Genomic DNA, 26,161 nt, shown 5'->3' with positions numbered 1-26,161 from the left:
TGTGAATTTGTTTAAAAATTATTATGGATTATTTTAGATTTTTGAAAAGTGAACCAGATTGACCTTCCTCCTACATTTATCCATTTATTATAGTTTAACAAAATTGACATTTTGGTAATAAAGATTTTGTATTTTTTTATTATTTTAAGAATGGTGAAAAAAAAAGGAAAAAGACCAACCATAGACTGATGCGTTGGTAGAGCCTCTCTTGCATGAGAACTTGTTTTCTTCTATACTCTATTCCTCTCTCTCTATTATTTCCAGTATCTTTATTTTATCTCCGTCCCCATCTTCTATGGCAGAGTGTGTTTTTATATAGATAGATTAATATTATGGTTATTGATAATAAACAAAATAGAGAAAGAAATGATTTTAATTGAATGAAAAACAAAAAATAATATCGATTGTCCATTTAAAATCATATTTTTTTATTTTAAAAAGAAACTCACACAGCAGTTATATCGAATTTGGGAATATTACTCCAACTATTTTCATTTCTCTATCTCTCTCTCTTTCCATAAGTTATGAGTTTTCCAATGAATGAAAATAAACAAATATATTATATAATAACTAATTCTCTATTTCCATTTTACTTGGCGTTTTTTATAATAAAAACGTTAACTTTCATATACTTTTGTATTCTTCGTAATATTATTTAGAATCACTATTGTTTATTCCCAACAGTTATATGCGCAAGAATAAAAAATTGCAATTAGACCATTTTTTATCTCCCTTATTCCTGTTAAATGGAATTAATTGACTGAGTATTTATTAGTGTTGTATAACATAATTTCTATGTAAAGATTAAAAAAGAATTGTTATTCTTTATAGGAAAAGGGATAAATAACTTCTGCATCAAATGGTTGCCTCAACTGCTACATGTTTCAATTCCTACATCAACGTTGTGGTGGATGACAGCATCTCTTATAATAAGAGTTATTTCTTCCATGAAATAATGGCCACCCCACCATCTCTTAGAGTTATTTCAATTCCTGATATAATGGTCACCGCAGCCACGACAACAACAACGGATCTCATGACTCTTATTGCAGATACAGCTGGCTCAACATATGGGACTGTCATAAGATCCTTCACCTGAAAAAAAAAAAACGTTGTGAACTGAGGTAAGAAAATATGACAATGAATAACAAAGGCATAACTATATGATTTTGGAAAGATATTACAAAATAAGGGTGAAAAATCCGGTTCATATGACTGGTTATACAATTTTGTGATAAAAATACTTATAAATTGCCTATTATAACAGACAAATAACTAAATGTTCACCCACCACGACAGGTTGCTTCCAATGCTTCTTTATTCCCTGTAAATGACGCTTTCCAACAACAGCAACAACTGAGCTATTTTCACTCGCCACTTCTAATAATGTGGAGGACATGTACCTGGATGGATGAAAGTCAAATCATGTAAAATTTATAAACTAAATTATAATAAACCTTACGACAAACAGTCAATTGAACTGACAGTCACCCTCGATGGAACCTCAGTCTCTCCTCAACACATGGTTTACTTTTAACTAAATATTGGGGGAAGAGACTGCATGTTTGTAGAGATTACAAGTACATTATAGTTATCAAAAGCATGAAAGGCATACCAAATTTGTTATATTAACAACAACATCGTCCCACCACCAGAGGGCAGAGCATACTACTACTTGAAAGGCATATAGATAGTATCCCCTGAAAAAAATCTCCAAAATATGATTCATTAAAAGGTTTCTCATATCCTAGGCAAAAACAACACTCCGGGTAAAAGGTCCATGACCCCATGGTATTGAATTTAAGATCACCAGGGTGACAAGAATATGCATGTCAATAACAGAACCAAGACACCCTCCAACAAGAACCCCTGTGCTAAGTGGTAACATAATAGGGTGACAAGTGTTTACTGAATCATTCTCTAAAGAGTACGGGAAGCAGGTTACAGGTAATAGAAGCAATAAATGAATCAGTAAATTGATATCAATTGCAATGCAACTTACAGATCTCGTTCATGCACAAAAACCTCCATGAAAGTCGGACACCACTTATTCATCCCACTGTCATCCGTTTCCTTCAGCTTATTCATGCCACGGTCATCCATTTCCTTCCGCTGAAGAAAGCAAACCCAAGTTAGGATATAGATAAGAACTAAATAGCACAAACACTAACGATTCAAACTTATCATTAGTACATGAGGAATATAAAATTTACCTTATTTTTAAAAAAATTAGAGCCACGTAAAATAAAAATAACTGCCGTGAGAAGAAAAAAGAGTAACAATTTTGTTTTATACCAAAGTGGGGTCTTTCTCCAAAATCTCCTTGATGTAATCTGTATCAATCAAAATCAGAATCCATTAATACATAAAAAAGAGGCTCTTCATGCCAGTATTTTTCCCATACTTATAGAAATAATTTTAAAGAATGATGAATAGGCATTGAGCCTTTTTCAGTAAGTATTTTTAACAGATTCAGGACTCCAAAAAAAATAAAGATTTCTGACTTACAAATTTGCTAGCAAAATGAGATATGGAACTTCTTCACAACATATAGAATGCCCCTGTTTGGAAATAGAGCTACTTTCCCGTCACTGAATATTCTACAAGGCCTTCTAACAATGATGCAACATGAATATACTCTCAAGAACACCAAAAGTCCAAGATATTCTAATGAATAATGCATTACTATATACTTGCAATACTATCAATTTAACCTCAAAAGAAAAGCAAAAAAATATTCCTCTCTTCAACACACTGGCTTAATGTAATGAATAATGCTATTATGGGAACAACAAATTCAGGTACATTCTTTTACATCAACATAGTTGAAATTTTCTCTGCATTCAACATATTAGAATGAGAACTCATCTGACCTTATACGGGCGATCACCAAATATCACTTTGCCTCCATATTTGATGGCTTCTTCATATGCCACACGAAACTCATCTTCATGAGTATCATCTGCTGTCTGTCAGAAATTTAAGGAGTAAATGTAAGGATATATGAGAAACATAGCATTATTGGACGTTCAAAGAGTGATAATTGAAAACGTATTAAAGGATGAGACATGATTGTCAAGAAACCTGCCTTGGCTTGGAACCAACCAATAAACACTGAAAAAATGTTCTCTTTTTTCCTCAATCTTGCAACCATTTCTTTCACAGTGGGTACGTGTATCTGGAAGAAGCAAAAATAAAACAATCATACCAACAAACAACTGAATGAGAACCAGATTAATTTGATGGAATTGAAGAAGTTAGTTGATACTAGATTTGAATAAAACATGTGGAAAATTAAACAACAATAATTACAATTGTTATTTTATTGCTTTAAGAGATGGTTTAATTTCAACCATCTGATACTTTATCTATCAAACAATCTTCTCATCTAATATGAAACAAAGGAAAGTCGGATCTCCCTACAAATTGGAATTTGGAATAGACAAATATTTCCTCTCACTTTGCAACTTATGCATTTAAATTACAAATTGGGCTGGTAAAAGGGTAAGCCTTATGGTCTTCGAAATCGGACTTACGGTCTCATTCAACCAAACCATGTGGAATTATACCAAAAAACTTCAAGTTAAAATTGTGGCAACTACCAAAAGAGGTCAAAGTTGGTAGGCTAGGCGTGACAACAATTTAACAGACCAAACTACAAAGGAAATGATAGAGTAATTACAAAACAATAATTTAAAGGATAAAAACCTTATAATTTTTACGGGTAAGAATTGAAGCACGACTCTGGCACAACTCTAGGAAGACAGCCTGCAAAAACAAAGGCCGACCATGGGTTTCATTATTGAAAATCCAAAAAGTCAGGAAGAGACATCATGAAACCAAGAGCCACCAAATTAAGCAAGTGAATGATCAATCAATCAGCCAAGCATAAGTTCAAAAGAGAAACAGAACCTCCGGTTTCAGAAATTTCACTGTAGCCTGAACTCGTCTGTATGATTCCTGAAATAAAATTCGACACAAATTTTACTCTCTCAGCACTTCACCAATTAACTTTACTTATTATTAAAGCAACTAGAATTGATAAAAACACGGTCTTACATCGTCTTAAGTAATGACAATAACAGTTCCAATTTACAGAACACAATAAAATAAAATAATCCATCATTATTCGTTCTCGTTGAAAATAGCGACAATGTGCAGTACAACGAAACCTAAAACCTGATTCCGAACGACCAGAATCAATACCTTGGAGCCATGAGAGACTCCGACCAAGTAAACGTGGCAGATGCCGCCTTCGGCTGAAGACTCGCACGAGAGGACAATCAGGTTTTTGGATAGATCTTCCGGGAGCCTGACCGGGTGGTGGGTGACGGCGGAGGTGTCGGTGGAGAATTGGAGGGAAGATAGAGTTTGGGAACAAGAAAATGGTGCTGCGAGGAGAGATTTATGGCGATGAATGAAGGGCGTGACTAGGGCGAGCTGATTGAGAGTGCGAGTGCGAATGACGAGGTGACCGATAAGCCGTTGAAACATGACGTAGAGAATTTGATGTTGCGAGGAAAGGTATGGAGCGATCAATGAAGGGTGCGTGATTATACAATTTTTTTTGATAAAAATACTTATAAATAGGATGCACTCCTCTCTCTTATAATAAAATCTATTTCTCCATTTTTCATTGTGTTTCTTAATGACTCTCTCTTTCATATATTTCTACAGTGTTGATTGTGTATCTTTTGTTCATGACACGTCTCTAGGTTTAGACAAACTATTCGCTCGTGCTTTCAAATGTGTTTTCTTAAGCTATTCTCGACTCTAAAAAGAATATCAGTGTTACTCTCCTGAAACTAAGAAGTATTACATGTTTGCCAATGTCACATTCTTTCAACAAACTCCTTACTTCTCTCCATCTAGTCAGAATATTTCTGTCATGTCCTTCCTATTTCAATGGCCAAGTCAAATAGTTCCTTATCTCTATAATTCCAAGTCTTAATCACAATCATCCTGCACTCGTTTCTCCACATACTAAGATCATCCCACACAGGTCCCCAATGGATAGTCCACTTCTCCAAGACAATGGTGAATCTCCTACTTCAGATTCATTTCCCATGTCACCTCCTTCCACGTCTCCTAGTGAAAATAATTCAACATGGCCTATTACCTTCAGAAAAGGTACTCGTTCCACTCGAAACCCTCATCCAATTTATAATTTTTTTAGCTATCATTAATTGTCTCCCTCCTATTTTTCTCTTTTATCCTTAGTGTCTTTTGTTGTTATACCCAAGAATGTGAAAGAAGCACTTGATCATCCTGGATGGCGACAAGCTATGATTGTAGAAATGCAAGCTCTTGACCATAGTAATACATGGGAGCTAGTGCCCCTTCCCCCAAGCAAAAAGGCGGTTGGTTGTTAATGGGGGTATAAAGTTAAAGTCGGCTTTGATGGTGAAATTGATCGGCTTAAAGCCCAACTTGTTGCAAAAGGTTACACTCAAATTTATGGTCTTGATTATTGTGACGCTTTCTCTTTTGTAGCCAAGATAACTATTATTCGTCTCTTCATTGTCATGGCAGTCATTCGACATTGGTCACTTCATCAATTGGATATCAACAATGTCTTCCTACATGGTGATCTCGAGGAAGAAGTTTATATGAAGCAACCTCCTGGGTTTGTTGCTCATGGGGAGTCTGGTATGGTATGCAAATTGCATCGATCTCTATATGGTCTCAAGCAATCACTGCATGCTTGGTTTGGAAAGTTTAGCTCCATTAATAAAAAATTTGGGATAAAACGCAGTGAAGCAGACCATTCAATTTTTTACTATCATTCTTCTCTTGGCAAATGTGTTTACTTAATAGTATATGTTGATGATATTGTCATTACAGGAAATGATGTTGTTGGAATATCTCAACTGAAAGAGTACTTGTGTAGACATTTTCAAACCAAGGATCTTGGAAGTCTCAAATATTTCTTAGGCATTGAAGTATCTCAATCAAAAGATTGTTTGTAATCCCCCAAAGGAATTATTCTCTTTATATATTACAAGAAACATGCATAATTGATTGTAGACTTGTAGACAGTTTCATAGACCCAAACTAGAAATTAAGGATAAAAGAAGGTGAATTATTCTCTAATCCAGAGAGGTATAGAAGGCTGGTTGGAAAACTTATTTATCTCACTATTACAAGGTCAGATATATCCTTTGTAGTTATAGTGGTTAATCAGTTCATGTAGGCTCAATTTGTTGACCATTGGAATGATCTCATTCACAGGTATGTCAAAAAGGCTCTCGGGCAAGGATTGTTATATGAAGATAAAGGAAACATTCAGGTCTCTAGGTATTATGAGGACTAAACATATAGAAATTGATTGTCATTTTGTTCATGAAAAGTTGTTGAATAAAGAAATATGTACTGAGTTTGTTGAGTCAAACGATTAACTCGCTGGTGTATTGACCAAGTCATTAAGGTGCCCTCAAAATTGAGATTATCTGTTCTAAGCTTAGTACATACAATTTGTATGCTCCATCTTGAGGAGGAGTGTTAGAATATTTATCATCATTATATTGTGTTTAGGGTTACCTTATTTATCATGATTATATTGTGTCTAGGGTTATCCTCTTTATCAATATTATATTGTGTCTAGGAATACTCTATTTACCATGTACTTTATATTAAGAATTATTTTACAGTTTCAATCTCAAGTCTAGTGATTATGCAACATGAATTTATTCTCAAGAACACCATATTCCAAGATATTTTAATGAAAATAAATTACAATATACTTGCAATACTATCAATTTAAATTCTAGAGATAAGTGTAAAAAACATGACTCTTTATTATTCAGAGGAATATTTAACATCAACAGAGTATAAATTTTCTCTGCTTTCAACATATTAAATTGAAAAACTAATCCCACCTATACAGGACAATTACCATGTATCACTCTGCCACCATACTTGGTGGCTTCTTCATATTCCACACAAAACTAAGAGCCAAGAAAGACCTCAAATAATATGCATTAAACCTTTTCCATTAAGTATTTTTAATAGATTAAGGACTCTTGGCTGCAAAACCAACGACAAGTGCATTGGTCGCAGCGTAGCAAGTGATAAATATCGTTCTCTCCCAAGGGACTTGTGCAACACATAACAATTCTTCCTTTTATAACTCAATTAGACATCAAAGTGGACAAAACAACACAAGAAACTCTTTTTGGTATTTTATCAAACAGTTGGTATGCAAGAAATTTAACACAGTGTATTTACAATTTGTCAATACTAGAATTCATCCATTTCATTCTCATGCATTCACAAACTTCTCAGTTTCATCCAATAGGTATTCAATTTCAATTCTAGGCTCAATCATATTTCTCAATACATCAAGAACCAAAATTCATGCATGGGTGATCGATCCAAAGCAAGCATTAAGCATAGAAATTGAATGCTAACATGAATTGGAAAAGCATATATCATTAACATCACAAAATACATAAGAATTCCATGTTTTACAACTAATTTCAACAAATAGGAAAAGCCCTCCATGGTGGAGAACTTAGGGTTCTACAAAATTGAAGAGATAGGGAAGAAATTGGAACCAAAGAGATGATGCAAAGCCTTTCCCAAGGTTCTTGGCAGTTGTTCCATGCTCCATTTGCGCCTCCCCTTCACAATTCCATCTCCAATTTGTGACCCATCTTCTTCCTCAACCCAAAAGGGGCAAAATCACCATTGACGAAGCTTGAAGCTTAAAAAGGAGAAGGGAGAACTTCCTAGCACCCTAAGCAGCCTCTAAGGACCTCTCCTAGTCGCTCTAGGTGAAGAATAAAGTGTAAGAGGAGAAGAATGCCCAAAACTTGCGAGACTCGTGTTTAAATAACCTATTTTGACACATCAGCTTCGCCCTTGCTCAGTGGTAGAGCCTTGACGCTCAACATTAGTCTTCATCGTAGGTCTCTGGAAATGTGGTGCTCAGCGGTGGAAATTAGCACTCAACGCCAGAACCACTGGGAGCTCTCTATAAGTGTGGCGCTCAGCGCTAGAAAGTGTCGCTCAGCGCTGAAGGTTTTGACAACATTCTAAAATTCAGGTTCTTGTGCAATTCCAAAGGCGTCCAATATGGGTATTTCCTTCAAATTGATCTTTTATCGTCCCAAAACATGTTTCCTTGAATTCTTGCTTGTTTTCTTCTACTAGAAGTGTTTCCAATTCATTAATTTCACAACTCAAGCAAAGAAATTAGATGTAAAAATAAGCATATACTAAGTAAAACACAAGAAAACTACAAAACACACTAAACTTGAGGATAAAACAAAGTAAAAACTATGGAGAAGTTGATTTATTCACCAAATTATATACACAAAACACACGTGAAATCAACTGTTATGAAGGACTTCAGTCAGAGAAGAAAAAGTTTTAATCACATAGAATAGATGAGTTAGAGGTAAGCTTAAAGAATGTTATGTTACATAGTACTCATGGGATCTAGTCACCATAACAACATATTTTCTTTTTTTTCTTCCTTTTCTAAGAGTATTTTGACTTACAAATTTGCTAGCAAAATGAGATATGGAACTTCTTCACAACATACAAAATGCCCCTATTTGGAAATAAAGTTACTTTCCAGTCACTAAATATATTACAAGGCCTTCTAACAATGATGCAACATGACTCTCAAGAACACCAAAAGTCCAAGATATTCTAATGAATAATGCGTTACTATATACTTGCAATATTATCAATTTAATTTTAAGAGAAAAGCAAAAAAATATTCCTTTCTTCAACACACTGGCTTAATGTAATGAATAATATTATTATGGGAACAACACATTGAGGTACATTCTTTATTATTCAGAGGAATATTTTACATCAACATAGTTGAAATTTTCTCTGCATTCAACATATTAGAATGAGAACTCATATGACCTTATGAGGTCGATCACCAAGTATCACTTTGCCTCCATATTTGATGGCTTCTTCATATGCCACACAAAACTCATTTCCAAGAAGGACACCAAGCTTCCCACCAACCTATCAGAAACTTAAGGAGTAAATTATAGGATATATGAGAAACATAACATTATTGGAAGATAATTGAAAATGTATTAAAGGATGAGACATGATTGTCCAGAAACCTGCCTTGGCAATGAGTGAACCACCACAAAAGTACTGAAAAAATGTTCTATTTTTTCCTCAATTGTGTAACCATTTCTTTCACAGTGGGTATGTGTATCTGGAAGAAGCTAAAAAAAAAAAGCAATCGTACAAACAGCTAAATGAGAACTAAATTAATATAGTTAAAATTAGCAACTAAAAAATATAATTTTGGAGGGTTTTAAAGATCCCTCTCACAATCTTTTATTTATAAGAATAAATTTATACAAGAGTATATGATAATTAGGCTAACCCTAAACACAATATAATCATGATAAATAGGATAACCCTTGATACAATAATACTAAATAAGGTAAATACTATAACAATGATAAATAGGGTAAATATTCTAACAATGATAAATAAGGTAAATATTATAACATAACCCCTCAAGCTGGAGCATACAAATTTTATGTAAGAAGTTTGGAATAGATAAACTCAATTTGAGATCTATTTATGAACTTAGAAACTTCGACTTAGAACAAGATGCACATATGCTTCAGATCATCGAGAGAGAATGTCTATAAACCAAATTGGACTCACAATCCAGTGTAGCCAAAGAGACTCCTCCTGAGATATATGATTCGTCTTCGAGAGTGTGTGGCAACCAAATGGCAATGGTCAGCAGATAACAAAAGTGCAAACACAAGTCAACGAACAACTCACAACAGCTTATGGATTGGACAATGGTGGACAAGAGCAAAACTTTAACTAACATTGTGAAACTTCAAGTAGGATGACTTTGACAAAGGATAATTTATGTGTCAGATTGAAAAAATTTACTTCAAAATTCACTCTCATTTACCTCCAAATCTACTCAAATAAACAAAAAAAAAAAAATTATCTTGAAATGTTCTCAAATTCCCTCAATCCCTAAATTTCTAAATCCCTAAATTAGTAACATCCCAAAACCCTAATTCCTCTCTTGTTTCTTCCAAAACCATAATCTCGAAATGTTTCTATTCCACTTCACCTCCATTAATTGTAGGAACAACTTTCTTATATTTAAGATGGAAAGGAAATTGGGTAAGGGTATTTTCTGTCAAGTTTATGTTGGTAGAAAGGTAAGTGGTGGCTCTGGTCGAACAGGTCCTGAAGTGGTTGAGGTATTACTCTGAATTTCAATCTCTTTAAGGGTTTAATGAAGTATTAGTAAGCCTATGCTGAACGGTACATTGTTTTTTCTTATTTATACTTCTTTACAGGTTGCAGTTAAGTTTAAGCATAGAAACAGTAAGGGTTGCAATTATTGGCCTCTTTATGCCTTTTGTGTTTGAACATATCAACAAAATATATTTTTAGCTTCAATTGATCTAATGATACTTATGTAATTCTCACTTTTATATTTTTTATATTGGAAAGTATTCTAAATGGCTGTTATGGAATTCCCTAGGTTCATTATAAGGACTGATAAGGAGATTTTTACATTTTGGTAAGATATAGTTTATAGTTTCCTAAATCTGCAACAAAGATTAAATGTCGTACAAAACCTGTCCTTTTATCTCCTTTATATAGTTTTTAGAACTCTCTTTTTTCAAACCTATTTATGGATGCGTATAAAGATTTCACTTGATTTTTTTAATCTTTTCCACCTAAATACTTTCGAAAATTATTGTTGTGTTTGTTCATAGTATCTGTTGGCTCTAATTTTTCCTTGAACACTTTTGATAGCTTTGTTGATTTGTTTCATTTGCTTCAAAACGTGGATGGCAAGATAAGACCAGCCAAGGAACAAGCTCTTACCACAAGAGATATCTTAGATAGGACAAAGAAGTGGAAATTTGCAGTTGAGGAAGAAAAGTGGTTAGATGAATACGAAAAGTTAGATAACTTATTTTAAAAGTTTTTTATTTATAAATAAACAATAACTTAATGGCAATCAACTTGTGCATTTTTTTGGTTGAACTTGGATAGTTTTAATATATCGACTAATAATGATAAGGTTTCTTGTCTATCAAAAATTATATGGATTTCGTAGGATTGCGATGCTAAGTTTACTGTCAATTATGTATAAAGTAGGAAAGTAAGACATGGATTTCTACATTTTAGTTTTTCATATCTAGATGACAATTTTTAGTAACCTTTTTTAGGCCATTGTCCTCCATTGTCATAGTAAACAAACCTAGATTTTTCATTTCTGCAATATGCAATTGCCACTGCCTCCCCATTTACTTCTTGTTCCTTTTTTGAGTATCCTCATTCACAATATATTATCCAATATCAAATTAGTCTGCTATGATGAAAAGAAATTGTACCAAATTTCCAAGAATGCTTTGAAGAAGTCTATAACTCTCCAGTGATCTTGTTAATCAATTTTTATCCCCTCTTTGCTTCCCTTCCTCATCACACATAGGAATTTCTTTAAACATTGTATGATCAAAAGAATTAGATAAGAAGATAAAAAAAAAAAATAGTATCAGATAAGAAGAAATTCATATATTTGTAATATTAAGAAGCTTTTTCCACCTTACCATATTTTAAATAAACATAAAACGACATAGATAACATTATATAAGAATACAATTTAATTTATTGTATTGATATGAAAATTTTATTATAACATTTTATTATATATGAATTTAACCGTGAGATCCAGTACCCTGTTTATATTTCTACTTCAGTTTAAAGTTTAGAGACAATAGAACAACTGCAAGAAAAAGTTTCAAGGTCTCATTTTTAAGATATGGTTTTTAACTATTAAGAACATAGCCAAAGATGATAGTTTGTTCTCTTGTATTATACCATCATCATGTAAAATAACCAAATGATATTTTAGACTTTCAGTAAATCTAGGTGTTGTGGAATAAATCTTTAGGAGCCATAGTATAACTTTAACTATATTTGTAGCATTATAGTCTATTCATTCCCAAATTATTTACATAAAAGTATTATGTAGGAAGTGACATTACTTGATTCAAAATCAAGAACATTTTGTACCATCGGGAATTTTTGAAATATCAATTTTGTTTGTTCTTGGATTGTTAATGAACTTTAAAGAAGAAATTGATTGAGTCAATAAATTCGTAAAGGTTTGAAATGAATCAGCATGTTTTAGTTTTGAATTGAAATATATGAGTAGCCATTTCAAGTTATAGGTAGCCATTTTGAGTTAGAACCAAAATGTTTATGTTATGAACCGAAAAACAGGTGCAAAGAAAGGAGATACCATCAAAGATATATATATATATATATATATATATATATATATATATATATATATATATATATATATATATATATATATTTATATTATCGCAACCGGAAAATCGCGACGGGACGACGATCCAAAAAGAAAACAATGTTTTTGGAAAAAAAAAAGAGATTTTGGAGTCGCCACCATAGTTTATTCTGGAAAACTACGGAAAAACCATAAAATGATAAGGCAAGGTCTACAAAACCAAATTCTGGTTTCGGAAGTCGGTTACGTGTGGGAAAGGTGTTAGCACCCCCACAACGTCTGCCCTAAGGCAGTACCTTTAACTAAATATGCGACGGGACGATGATCCAAAAAGAAAACAATGTTTTTGGAAAAAAAAGAGATTTTGGAGTCGCCACCATAGTCTATTCTGAAAAACTACGAAAAAACCATAAAATGATAAGGCAAGGTCTACAAAACCAAATTCTGGTTTCGGAAGTCGGTTACGTGTGGGGAAGGTGTTAGCACCCCCCACAACACTTGCCCTAAGGCAATACCTTTAACTAAATACGTGAATTTGATGTTGTTTGCAAAATGTTTAATTTCCCCTAAAAAATAAAACTCTAAAGAAAACAAAATATTTTTTGTGTTTTTTGTGCCCGACAAGGATTGACCTTGCTCCTATGTATTCTCAATTGGACTGAGAAATCAGGGTTACGTAGTTCTTTGAAACCGTTTGGAAAATTTGTTTGGAGAATTGTTTGGAAAATTTGTTAAGAAATTGATTATGGATAAATTTGGATTTTTGGGAAGGTGAACCTGACAAGGACTGGCCTTGCTCCTACGTATCTCCACTTTTGGTGGAGAATCAAGGATCACGTAGTTCTGGCCAAGAGATTGATTGTTTCTTTGTGAAGATGCTTTTTAGTTTTTTGAAGATTTTATATTTTTTTGTATTTTTATAGAAAAAGGAAAAGGTTTTAGCACAAGGCAGACAATGGTCGCACGTGTGCTTAAACCTTTCAAAATAAATTTTATTGATTTTTTTTTAAGAAGAAAAAGGTTTTCAGCACAAGGCAGACAGAATGGTCGCACGTGTGCTTAAACCTTTTTAAAATAAATTTTTGTAAGAAGAAGAAAAAGGTTTTTGACACAAGGCAAACAGAATGGTCGCACGTGTGCTTAAACCTTTTTAAAATACATTTTTGTAAGAAGAAGAAAAAGGTTTTCAGCACAAGGCAGACAGAATGGTCGCACGTGTGCTTAAACCTTTCAAAATAAATTGTTATTAATTTTTTGAAAGAAGAAGAAAACGGTTTTCAGCACAAGACAGACAGAATGGTCGCACGTGTGCTTAAACATTTTAAAACATATTTTTTTTTTTATATTTTTTTGTTATTTTTTAGTACTTATATTTTCAAAAAGTAAATAGATATTTAAAACAGAAAAAGGAAAAATAGATAAATAAAAAATAAAAAGATAAATAAATAAGAATAAAAATAAAAATAAAAATAAAAAACAAAAATAAGATGAAAAGTAAAATAAGAAAACAAAATAAAAAGGTGTGGAGGTGCTTAAATAGAAAGAGGGTGTGCAAACCTAATTTAATTCTAATAACAGATTGGGCCTAGCCCTAGTGGAAAGGGGTGAGATTTAGCAGAAACGGGAGGTGCAGGTAAGAAATGACTTTTCAGACGGGATGGGCTGAAGTCCAACAAAAATGGGGTGCCAAATGGAAGCAGTGCTTCAAACAGGAATGATAACAAGCTTAAGGCCCAACCAAAAAGACAAAAGGGTGTGTGAATAGGAAACGAGGGTGCACAGAGTAGAAAGCGGTCCAAACTTAAGCCCAAGGCCTTCTTCCCGACAGAACCTTTAGGGATTCTCTCACAAGCCTCACATTCACTCATTTCTCACACCCAATTCTCCAGAGACATAGAGTCTCTCTCACAAAAACCAAACCAGGGGAATCACCTCCGCTCTATCAATCCCTCCGGCCAGCCACCGCTTCTCCGAGCCAACCATCGCACCACCACTTTCCACTTGTCGTCGCCGGTGACAAGAAACCACACCAGACCCACGGCTAACCATGGTGTCGGGTTCAATCTCCAAACTCAACCCCGCGCGCGAGAGGGAGACGCCTCCACTAACTGCGATTCGTCCCTGTTGTCGCCGTCACGAGCCACCTCCTACCAGGCTTGGCGTCCCCGGCGACACCACACTGCCGGCCACCGCAAGGGTTCTTCCATTTCTTTTCCCACGCGAGAGTCCTTCTCGTTCATGAACGACGCCGACTGTTCGTCGTCGCAAGGGTGCCGCTGCCGCCAAGCCAGAGTCGTCGCTCTTCGTCGAGCCCACCGCCGTCACCGAGGCTACCGCCAACGCGATTCCACCGTTTATTGATTAGAGAAGACAGCCATGGAGGCTTGTCGAGACAGCGTTAGGGGGTTAACTCTTTTCATGGTTGCTTGAGGTGAACAAAGGCGACTTAGCTTCAATATCTGACTTGGTTTGTCATGGCTGTAATTGATTCAGGGTGTTTGGGTTTGACAATGGTAATGGAGGTAAAAAAAAATGAAGAAAACGAAGGTTGTTCTGTGGCGGTATTATGATGGTTGGTGGGTGAACATGGATTGTCGGCGTTGACAGGGAATGGAGGAATCAGAAGAGCTGAATTGAACTTGGGTTTCGGTTTGTTAGGAAGATGATGAATCTGCAGTGAATGGGTTAGGCTATCCTCACGCAGGTTAGGCTATTCTCACGCAGGAGAACGACATTTGGGGAATTTTTGGTAGAATAAGTTAAGGTTGAAAATGATAATGAGATTGTGTATGGGGGACATCAATTTGCAGGTTTGTTGTGAGGCATGTTTTTGCTATTGGAATGGGTGGACAAGCAGTAAGCAAGGCCAAATCATCACCAACTCAACGGGAAGCAAACAGAAACGGATATCACGCAGCATAAGTAACTAAATCATCATCAGATGGAAACAAATAGAAGCATACATCACCCAACATAAACATAGAACAACTATTTACCATCCAAGAATGCAAACATTCATAGCCAAGAAGCTTCAAGATGAGGAACTTACCTCTCGGGTTTTTTCCTCTTGTGCTTCCTTATACACTTCTTTTCTGATTGAAATTCTCTTCCATCTATTCCCTCCCGTTGCACTCTTGCTCCTTAATTGTCCGATATTGGGTTTCAGATATCATTTTTTCTCTGTTGAAGATCATGGGAAGCCCAGAGCTAGTGGCTGGGTTTTGATTAATGTGATGGTGAAGGTGAAGAATTGGGAATGAAAGGGAAATGTGGTTGGGGTGGTCACGGGTGAGGGGATCCGAGAAAGTCTCGAGTTTCAGTTGAGTGAATAGAGAGCCATTGGAGGGGTTGACATGTTTGTCTTTTTCCTTTCTCATGTATTCATTATATCAGTTGACAAACAAAATATTCAAAATCTTTCTCCTTTTATGAATGTCCATGACTCTGCGTAAAGATTTTAACGAAAAGAGCCAAGACTTTTTGATGCTGCAACCGCATATACACGTTTTAAGAATAACGTGTAATGCTGGATGGTGAGCGTTGCCTGGTGCTCTGCTGCAGGAGGATGCCTTGCACGTTAACATGCCACAGGAAAGCTTAATTCGGTCTTGCGTGACTAAGGATTAAGAATGGGAAGTCTGTCATACCCTTTTTCCTTTTTTTCTTTTTTTTCTTCTTAGATTTTTTTTTGTTTTGTTAACGTTTATCATAAAATAAACTAAACAATAAAAGAGAAAAAGATTTAAGTAAGGTTAAATAACTCTAAATAATATAAGAAAAATAAAATAAAAAATAGAATTAAATTAAAAGCTAATAAAAAAAATACAAAATAAATAAAAAACAATATAAAACAAACTAACATAACAAAATCAAAATTAAAATAATAAAAGACACAAAATGAAGTAAAAGAAACATATATTTTTAGTCACCCGGACGAAATTGGGTGTTGACATATATATATATATATATATATATATATATATATATATATATATATATATATATATATATATATGTATGTATGTATGTATGTAAAAATTGACAAAATAGCACTTTTTGAGGTGTGTAGAGTCACTATCTTTAAGGACTTATCCGCTGTGTATTGCGCAAGTCCCCCAGGATACAACAAGAACTTCTCAGAATTTCTAAGGATCTCAGAACTAGCAAGGAACTCTAAACAGAGTATAAGAATAACCCAGAATCATTTTAGAAGAGGAAAAGAATTAAAGAATGATACTCAAAGAAGAGGAGAATGAGAAATAATGAATTTGGTGTGTTTTGGAATAGAGTTAGGGGAGAATAAAATTCATAAAAGATAATAAAAAATATATATTTAAACGTTGAAGCACTTAAAATTTCTGATCTTGCTCTTAAAATGTTACCATGGGCAATTAAAGAAAATATTAACGTTGCCCATTCCAAACGTTGCAATACAATGTTTTGCTTTTTTCCGTTGCCAATTAATATATATACCAACGTTCTAAAACGTTTTCACTTTTGCAATAATAATAAATTATTATAACAATCTCTCATTTATTACAAAAAAGAGTTAAAAGAAAAAGTCTTTGACTCAAATAGTTCAAACATTATGAACCAGTCTTAGATTGAGATACTTAACACACAATGTAGTTGGTATAGCAAGCTATATGAATCAAAGACACTTGACGTGTGTTAGAGGTTTATCAATCACAATACACTTCCATAATTCTTGTTGTTATCGTTGTGTTGCGTTAACTAGTCCATGCGCGTGCCCGGTATTCATGAGTGCTTTAGAGATCATGTCAAGATCTCATGCAAGCGACCCCACTCGACACTCATATAAGTGATTTCATCAAGTGTATGTTGCAAATCATACACCACCCATAAGGGATATGAAAATCATTAAAAGCTTTGTTTAAACTAAAATTCTTTCACCATATAGAATTTTAATGACAAAGTTTAACCTCTCAATAATACAGTCTCTAGTACTTTCACACACATCATAAGAAGGGACATAATTGATTAAAATCAATTTAGTGCTATCAAAACAAACAAGTGACATGTTTTTATCCATATGAACCTTATTCATGGGATCTCCAATCACAAAGGTCGGGTTATCATCACTTATTTGTTTACAAGTGGCTTAAGTTTCATTCCCCTCAATGTTTCTAATATCATTTGTCTTCCCAGGGGTTTTGTCAGAGGATTTGCTAGATTTCGTTCTGACTTCACATAATCAATGGAAATAGTTCCACTCTTTAGCAGCTGCTTCACCAAATTGTGTCTCAATTTTATATGTCTATTCTTTCCATTGTAATTCTTGTTTTTAGCTATAGTTATTGCCGATTGACAATCACACCATGTAATCGCACCACCCCCAAGTGTGAATACATAACCACTAGTGGATTTTGTCTCGTCTGAATCAGAGATCCACTTAGCATCATTGTACCCTTCTAGTACAACGGGAAATCCACTTTATTCAATGGCATAATCCATTGAACCTCTTAAGTATCTCATAAGTCTAGCAAGTGCATCCTAATGTTCCTAATTTGGACATTGAGTGTACCTACTTAGTCTACCTACTGCATAAACAATATCAAGTCTAGAAAAGCTCAACAAGTGCAGTAAACTCCCAATTATCTGGGTATATTGAGGCCGAGATAATGATTTTCCTCTATTTTTCATTAATTTAGAATTAGCATCGTAACGGGTACTTACTGGTTTTAAGTCATAAAACCCAAACTTCTTAAGAAGTTTCTCAATGTATTGTTCTTGAGATAGTAATATACTATCTCCCTTCCTTATGATTCTCCTAAAATCACATTGGTTTCACCCATGTCTTTCATTTCAAATTTTGATCATAGAAACAATTTAGTTCTAGTGACAATCTCATTGCATGTACCAAAAATCAACATGTCATCCACATACAAGCATATAATGACACCATCACCATTTTCAGATTTAGAGTACACACATTTATCAGCATCATTAGGTGAAAAACCATCACAAAGCAACACATTATCAAGTTTTTCATGCCATTGTTTTGGAGCTTGTTTCAACCCATACAAGGATTTTAAGAGTTTACATACTTTATCCTCTTGACCAGATACAACACACCCTTCAAGTTGAGTCATATAAATTTCCTCCTCTAAATCAACATTCAAAAAGGTTGTTTTAACATTCATCTTATGTATTACTAGTTTATGAATAGCTGCTATAGCTAATAACATTCGTATAGAGGAAATTCTAGTCACAAGAGCAAAAGTATCAAAGTAATCTATGTTGGGTTTTTGAGTAAAGCCTTTTGCTATTAATCTTGCCTTATATTTCCTTTCTTCTTGAAGGTGGGTTTAGATTCAATGGGACGAGATTTAGAAAATTTTTTTTTCCTTTTGTGATCAGGTTTGTGTTCGTACCTTTTGGGAGCAGGTCTTACTTCTACCATATTTGCTTTTGCAGATAAAGCTTTGGCCCTTATAGTAGCAGACTCCTTCCTATTGGTATTTTCAATGATTATGTGTGTAATGAGTTCTGGTAGAGACATTTGTTTGTGCCTGTTTTCAACTGTTGTTTGTAATCTGTCCAGGATGGTGGTAATTTCTCGATTAGAAGTTTTGAAACAAATTCATCCGGTAGAAGAATGTTCTCTGCTTTGATGTCTTCGAGCAGCTTGTGGTATTCATTCATTTGAGTTTTAATGTCCTTTTCTTCAATCATCTCCCAATGGTAGTAGTTTCCTATGACAAACCTTTGACGACATCTTCGGCAATGTATTTGAGAATCAACGAGTCCCAAATGCCCTTTGCTTCCTTGTAGGAACAGTACACATCGAACAAATCATTAGAAAGTGCACTAAGCAAAGTGTGTCGGCATATCTTGTTCGCATAATAGTATTTCCTGAGACGTGTAGAATCACTCATTTCTCAGAATTTATGAGAATCTCATAACTAGCAAAGAACTCTAAACAGGGTATAAGAATAACCCAGAATAATTTTAGAAGAGGAAAAAAAGCTAAAGAATGAAACTCAGATAAAAGGAATATGAGAAAGAATGAATTTGATGTGTTTTGAAATGAAGGAAGTACTCTCTATTTATAGAGCTAGGAAAGAATAAAATTAATAAAAGATAATAAAAACAATAAATATTTAAGCGTTGAAGCACTTAAAATTTGTTATCTTACTCTTAAAATGTTATCATGGACAATTAAAGAAAATATTAACGTTGCCCATTCCAAACGTTGGAATACAACGTTTGCTTTTTTTTTGGTTGCCAATTAATATATATACCAATGTTCCAAAACGTTTTTACTTTTTGCAATAATAATAAAATATTATAACAATATATAGAGAGATAGTAATTCCATTCATCATCAATTATGTGTGACATATAGCTTGCGTGCAATATGTAAGCAAGAAGGTAAATCTAATTCAAATATACAAAAAGTATGCTTATAACTTTCAGTGTCAATAAAGTAATCATATAATTTTGTAAAATGGATAATTATTATTGACAATAATATTTTCTAATATTCTTTTGGCTTATATATTATAAAGGGAATTTATTATGTTAATACTTTGTAAAGATATTTTCTCTTTCAAGTTTTTCAGAACGGTGTAGCGGAATGGTTAACATGTACAACAAACTAAAAAAAGTGAATTGATTTCTTTATCGCAAATAATATCTTTAACAATTTTCTTGTAAAATATAAATTCCTTAACAACAAATTAAACAAATAAAAGAGTAAGGAAGAAAAAAATTACACAGATCATTTTTATACGGATTTATATCACAAAGATCCTATCTCCAATTTTTAATTTCAAAAGAAAATTAACATTTTACTATCATAAACTAACAAACTCTTACAATCACAAAAAATAACAATGTTTAAGGTTAAAACATCTCTCTTATTACCATAAGAAATGAAATTCATTTTCCTTTAAACCCACAAAAGATGAATACCTCCTCTTATTTAATTGAATTATTTTGTTTCAATGAAAGTTATTATTAAAAAGGAGTAGAGAAGATCCTCTTTGCTCCCTTGTCATGAAAATTGCAACAGAGATTGTATACATTTTGACTCATCTATTTCAACCTTTTATTCCATTTTTCACCATTAAGTTGACTTTATATTACACTTTTAACTATACATTTTAATTTAGTTATTTGAAGTCATTCTTCTAATATACAGATGGCGTATTTATTATTATTATAACTATTATTATTATTATTATTATTATTATTATTATTATAATAATAATAATAATAATTATTATTATTATTATTATTATTATTATTATTATATATTTGATTGATTTATTCATTTTAATTACATATTTAAATTTGTTAATTGTGATTTATATATATTTTCTAAAACAATTAACAGATTTTGAGTTATAAATAAAATAATTTATATTAAATTAGTTATTTAAGTAGTTTTTAATATATAATTTTTATGATATTATGTTAACAAATAATATTTAATATTTTAAAAAATAATAATAATTATATATCAATTTTTTCGTATGTAATTATATACAATTTTTTTTATATAATTAAATACAAATTTTACATATGGATTTTTTTTATGTAGTTATATACAAATGTTTTTTCATGTAATTATATTCAGAAAAATTTGTACGTGACATTATCTACGATAATTTTACATAAGGATATTTATTCGTATGCAATACTATTTTACATACGGATTTTTGAACCTACATATGTATTTTGATCGTATGTAACTGCGGTTTTTCTTGTACCATCTACTCATGTATAAGTACAATAATTGGAGTTAAAAAAAACATCCACAACATGTAAGGGTGAGTTATCAAAATATCATATTATATAATATAGCATAAACACATTACACACAGACCAATAAGCCATAATATCATCTATATAACACAATATAAACACACATAGACCAACATGCCATAACATCATATCTCGACTCAAAAGACAACATCACAAACCGACCTTTCATAACCCGATGTTGTTTCCTTGTATTTTCAACATCTTAACCTGTTCTCAATAATTGTTGATTGTTCTTTGGTGGACCAATCGTTTTCGTGCATTTCATCATCACAACTTGTTCTCTACAATAAGCGATTTGAGTCGTCCTCTATCGCAACTACAAACTTATCTCTCCTGACTTCTTAAGGACTAACATTTAAAAACATCGATACTCATCGGGAAGAGTTTCAATTAAATCGGGGGAAATCGTGAGAGGTTTGGGCCTTTGTTCTTAAGATAATCGATTATCACTGATGACAATCGATTATAGGTAATCGATTATTCACCTTAATAATCGATTATTGTCGAGAGCAAATCACATTTTTAGGTCTCTAAGCTTGAAATAATCTATTACCACCTATTATAATCGATTATTTAAATCAAAAATGGAAACATGACAACTTGAAAGACGCTTTCTTGCGTGGAAAGGTGGGAATATTTCCCTAGATCTAGCTTCTTACTTAAACTCCATGCACAACCACCATTATTTCCTCTATAAAACAGAGATCAAACTTATACCCCAAAGATCATCAACTCACAACTACCATCGCCCTTCTCTTCTTCAACACAGTCACTCACTTCCACATCCACACTCAACCCAATAACACCACAAGACCCAGAATTTTCATAAGGCTCTCCATGTACACATTTCTCTTCTCTTCCACTAAAAGGAAGAAAACCCATCACCTTCGAACGCTTGATCTTTTGATGAGGGATGAAGGGCTCATCCTTCAGCCCTACCATGTAACATTCTTAGGATGTCTTCTGATCAACATGTACGGTACAAATCGTTCCCCTGTCAGATGGGAATTTCATGGCTAGATGAGGGGTTGCGATGATCGCCCCAAAATCATTCAAACACGGCCGACTGATCAAATCATTGTAGGAAGTGTTTGCTTCTACTAGGAGGTACCTTACCCTTAACTCTTTCGCATCCCTGAATGTCCCCAATCATGGCCTCAAATCCGCATATCCTCGTGTATTTACCCGCTCGCCCGCAAACCCGACAATCTACTCATTATATGAGATGGTCAGATCTTCAAACAAATCCATATTTTGGAAAGTTTTCCAGTAGAGGATGTTAATGGAGCTCTGTTATTCAATAAGTATCTTGCTTACATAGAATCGGGCTATTTTTGCGGTTATAACTCTCGGGTCATCCTGATCGGGATTCGGGAGCATGGAAATCCTCATCTGTGAAGGTAATTGGAGGCATTGATTGTTGTTTCTTGTCCACAATGTGGACGGTCTTCGGGCCTTTTAGGTGTCTTTTGCGGCGGACGAGGATAATCCTCGATCGACAAATCCTCTAGAGATTTTGTTTATATGGACGAGCAATGGACAATCATGGCTTCGGCGCTGATTACCGAAACGATGTTCGTCGCGCCTGGGGAGTCGATCAGGGCTTCTTCTGTGCAGAGGGCTTTTTCCAACCCATTCGGGCTTAACGTACTTCTTTATGTGTCATGCTCAAATGAGTTCTTTTATCTTGTCTCGAAGCGCGGAGCATTCCTCAGTTGTATATCCGAGGTTCTGATGATATCGACAATGTTTCTTACCATCGACATTTCTCGGGGTTAGCTTCCTCTTAAGAGGGGGAAGGAGGTCGACGCTTAACGCTTCTTCTAGAATTTTGGCCTTAGAGCGTTCAAAGATGTGTATTGGTTGAATTTGGGAAAATTACTCCAATTATTTTCATTTCTCTATCTCTCTCCTGGCATAACTTATGAGTTTTCCAATGAATGAAAAGAAATAAATATATTATATAATATCTAATTCTCTATTTCCATTTTACTTGGCGTTTTTTTTATAGGTTTAAACCTCTTTTTGGTCCCTAAGTTATGAGCGGATGTTCAGTTTAGTTCCTGCTTTTAAAAATGTAAACCATTGCTTCCTAAGTTATAAAAAAAATGTATCAAATGAGTCATTTTTTGATATTCATGGTCAAAATACAAAGAGCAATATAAAGTGCTGTTATTATTAAAAAACAAATCAAAGCAATCTAAAGATGTGACAGTTGTTAAAAAACAACCAAAAACAGTATTTCAAGTCAAAAAATGACTCATTTGATACATTTTTTATAACTTGGGAACCAAAGATTTACATTTTTAAAACGGGGACTAAACTGAACATCCGCTTATAACTTAGGGACCAAAAAAAGATTTTAACCTTCATTTTCTATCTTTCATAGATCTTATTCACTTGAGTGAATTTGAGGAAGAATAATTGAGAGGATTTGATGATAAATTTTTTTTGTTGTTTATTTGAATAGATTTTAAGATAAGTGAGAGTGAATTCAGAAGTAAATTTTTTTAATCTGTCATATAAATTAAATCCTACATTAATTCTCATGAATTTTACTTTCAAATCTACTCTCACTTACATCCAAATCTATTCAAATAAACAACAAAAATTATCTTCGAATCCTCTCAATTACTCTCTTCCAAATTCACTCAAGTGAACAAGACCTTATTCCGGTTAAATGGAACTAAGTGACTGAGTATTTATTACCGTTGTATAACATGAATTCTATGTAAAGATTCAAAAAGAATTGTTATTCTTGATACGAAAAAGGGATAAATAACTTCTGCATCAACTTCGTTGATGGTTGACTCAACTGCTACATGTTTCAATTCCTACGTCAACCTTGTGGTGGATGACAGCATCTCTTATAAGAGTTATTTCTTCGTTGAAATAATGACCACCCCATCATCTCTTATAGTTATTTCACATCCTGATATAATGGCCACCGCAGCCAAGACAACAACAACGTATCTCACGATTCTTATTGCAGATACAGCTGGTTCAGGGACTGTCATGAGATCCTTCACCTGAAAAAAGAAAACGTTGTGAACTGAGGTAAGAAAATATGACAATGAATAACAAAGGCATAACTATATGATTTTGGAAAGATATTGCAAAATAAGGGTGAGAAATCCGGTTCATATGACTGGTTATACAATTTTGTGATAAAAATACTTATAAATTGCCTATTATAACAGACAAATAACTAAATGTTCACCCACCACGACAGGTTGCTTCCAATGCTTCTTTATTCCCTGTAAATGACCCTTTCCAACAACAGCAACAACTGACCTATTTTCACTCGCCACTTTTAATAATGTGGAGGACATGTACCTGGATGGATGAAAGTCAAATCATGTACAATTTATAAACTAAATTGTAATAAACCTTACGACATACGGTCAATTGAACTGACAGTCACCCTCGAAGGAACCTCAGTCTCTCCTCAACACATGGTTTACTTTTAACTAAATATTGGGGGAAGAGACTGCATGTTTGTAGAGATTACAAGTACATTATAGTTATCAAAAGCATGAAAGGCATACCAAAGTTCTTATATTAACAACAACATCGTCCCACCACCAGAGGGCAGAGCATACAACTACTTGAAAGGCACATAGATAGTATCCCCAGAAAAAAAATCTCCACAATATGATTCATTAAAAGGTTTCTCATATCCGAGGCAAAAAAAGCACTCCTGGTAAAAGGTCCATGCCCCCATGGTATTGAATTTCAGATCACGAGGGTGACAAGAATATGCATGTCAATAACATAACCAAGACACCCTCCAACAAGAACCCCTGTGCTAAGTGGTAACATAATAGGGTGACAAGTGTTAACTGAAGCATTCTCTAAAGAGTACGGGAAGCAGGTTACAGGTAATAGAAGCAATAAATGAATCAGTACATTGATATCAATTGCAATTCAACTTACAGATCTCGTTCATGCACAACAACCTCCATGAAAGTCGGACACGACATATTCATGCCACTGTCATCCGTTTCCTTCAGCTTATTCATGCCACTGTCATCCGTTTCCTTCTGCTGAAGAAAGCAAACCCAAGTGAGATATAGACAAGAGCTAAATACCACAAACACTAACAGTTCAAACTTATCATTAGTACATGAGGATTATAAAATTTACCTCATTTTTAAAAAAATCAGAGCCGCGTAAAATAAAAATAACTGCCGTGAGAAGGAAAAAGAGTAACTATATTGTTTTATGCCAAAGTGGGGTCTTACTCCAAAATCTCCTTAATGTAATCTGTATCAATCAAAATCAGAATCCATTAATACAAAAAAAAAAAAAGGCTCTTCATGCCAATTAAACCAAGTTGAAATCTCACATAATAAAATAGTACATGCTGAACATAATAATCTAATTTAGAACATGCCAGTATTTCTCCCATAATTATAGAAATAATTTTAAAGAGTGATGAAAAGGGATTGAGCCTTTTTCAGTAAGTATTTTTAAAAGATTCAGGACACTTGAGATTAAAACTGATAAAAAATATAATCTTGAGGGCTTAATGATCCCTCTCATGTTCTGCCATTTATAATAACAAAGAGATGATACAATAGGGAGATAGAAGGTCAAGAGACTGTCCTAGACTACTAGGAACAGAACTAGGTAAAAACCATTAAACTTCTGCAGACTAGCCTAAATGATAACACCTATAGGTAATGATTCCAACACTCCCCCTCAAGCTGGAGCATACAAATTGTATGTACCAAGCTTGGAACAAATAAACTCAATCCGAGGTCCCCTCAATGACTTAGTCAACACATCTGCGAGTTGGTCATTTGATCCAACAAACTCGGTACATATTTCTTTTGACAATAACTTTTCCCGAACAAAATGACAATTAATCTCTATATGTTTTGTTCTCTCATGAAATACTGGATTTGATGCAATGTGAAGTGCAGCTTGGTTATCACAATACATCTTCATACTCTGAATGTCACAGAAGTTAAGCTCTTGAAGGAATTGCTTCACCCATATAAGTTCACATGTTAATGAAGCCATTGCCCTATATTCAGCTTCAGCTGTTGATCGAGCCACTACATTTTGTTTCTT

At 33.8% G+C, this 26,161-nt stretch overlaps 2 protein-coding genes across 6 annotated transcripts in view; both read right to left on the bottom strand.

Moving 5' to 3' along the window:
* Nucleotides 1–790: 790 nt before the first annotated feature.
* Nucleotides 791–4,580, bottom strand: LOC106780480 (traB domain-containing protein-like). Of its 2 annotated transcripts, XR_002666567.1 has the most exons (10): nucleotides 4,207–4,580; nucleotides 3,913–3,960; nucleotides 3,709–3,768; nucleotides 3,089–3,178; nucleotides 2,874–2,969; nucleotides 2,214–2,333; nucleotides 2,003–2,112; nucleotides 1,616–1,700; nucleotides 1,292–1,403; nucleotides 953–1,095 (listed from the first exon to the last, which is right to left on the bottom strand). XR_002666567.1 is itself a non-coding variant. In XM_014668769.2 (9 exons), the coding sequence occupies exons 1-9, from the start codon at nucleotides 4,492–4,494 to the stop codon at nucleotides 937–939; spliced, it is 1,083 nt and encodes a 360-aa protein (XP_014524255.1). In that variant the 5' UTR covers nucleotides 4,495–4,575; the 3' UTR covers nucleotides 791–936. The 2 variants fall into 2 exon arrangements, 1 of the variants encoding a protein (XP_014524255.1); XM_014668769.2 differs by lacking the exon at nucleotides 1,616–1,700 and having other exon boundaries at nucleotides 791–1,095; nucleotides 4,207–4,575.
* A 19,189-nt stretch (nucleotides 4,581–23,769) lies between these two features.
* Nucleotides 23,770–26,161, bottom strand: part of LOC106780482 (traB domain-containing protein) — a 9,694-nt gene continuing 7,302 nt past the window's right edge. For 2 of the 4 annotated variants that reach the window (XR_002666569.1, XR_002666568.1), the window contains exons 6-9: nucleotides 25,229–25,348; nucleotides 25,019–25,128; nucleotides 24,307–24,418; nucleotides 23,770–24,111 (exon numbers count right to left, since the gene is read on the bottom strand). Coding sequence is in view for 2 of the 4 variants with exons in the window: in XM_022776991.1 (XP_022632712.1) it covers nucleotides 25,295–25,348 (54 nt within the window). In the remaining 2 variants the exon portion in view is untranslated. Of the gene's footprint in view, nucleotides 24,112–24,306; nucleotides 24,419–25,018; nucleotides 25,129–25,228; nucleotides 25,349–26,161 lie in introns of those variants that run through there. The other 2 variants (XM_022776993.1, XM_022776991.1) reach the window with 1 other exon arrangement.

The sequence above is a fragment of the Vigna radiata genome, unplaced genomic scaffold (genome assembly GCF_000741045.1).
Source record: "Vigna radiata var. radiata cultivar VC1973A unplaced genomic scaffold, Vradiata_ver6 scaffold_399, whole genome shotgun sequence".
Taxonomy (NCBI): Eukaryota; Viridiplantae; Streptophyta; class Magnoliopsida; order Fabales; family Fabaceae; genus Vigna; species Vigna radiata.
The sequence above is the reverse complement of the archived record's forward strand: the minus strand, read 5'-3'. Positions and strand labels throughout refer to the sequence as shown.

Excerpts from the sequence above, each read along its gene's own strand:
- LOC106780480 (XM_014668769.2), bottom strand. The coding sequence starts at position 4,494 with ATGTTTCAACGGCTTATCGGTCACCTCGTCATTCGCACTCGCACTCTC. Across the intron at positions 3,179-3,708 it reads TTACCCGTAAAAATTATAAG|ATACACGTACCCACTGTGAA; the intron begins GTTTTTATCCTT and ends TGCTTCTTCCAG. Across the intron at positions 2,113-2,213 it reads CTAATTTTTTTAAAAATAAG|CGGAAGGAAATGGATGACCG; the intron begins GTAAATTTTATA and ends TGCTTTCTTCAG.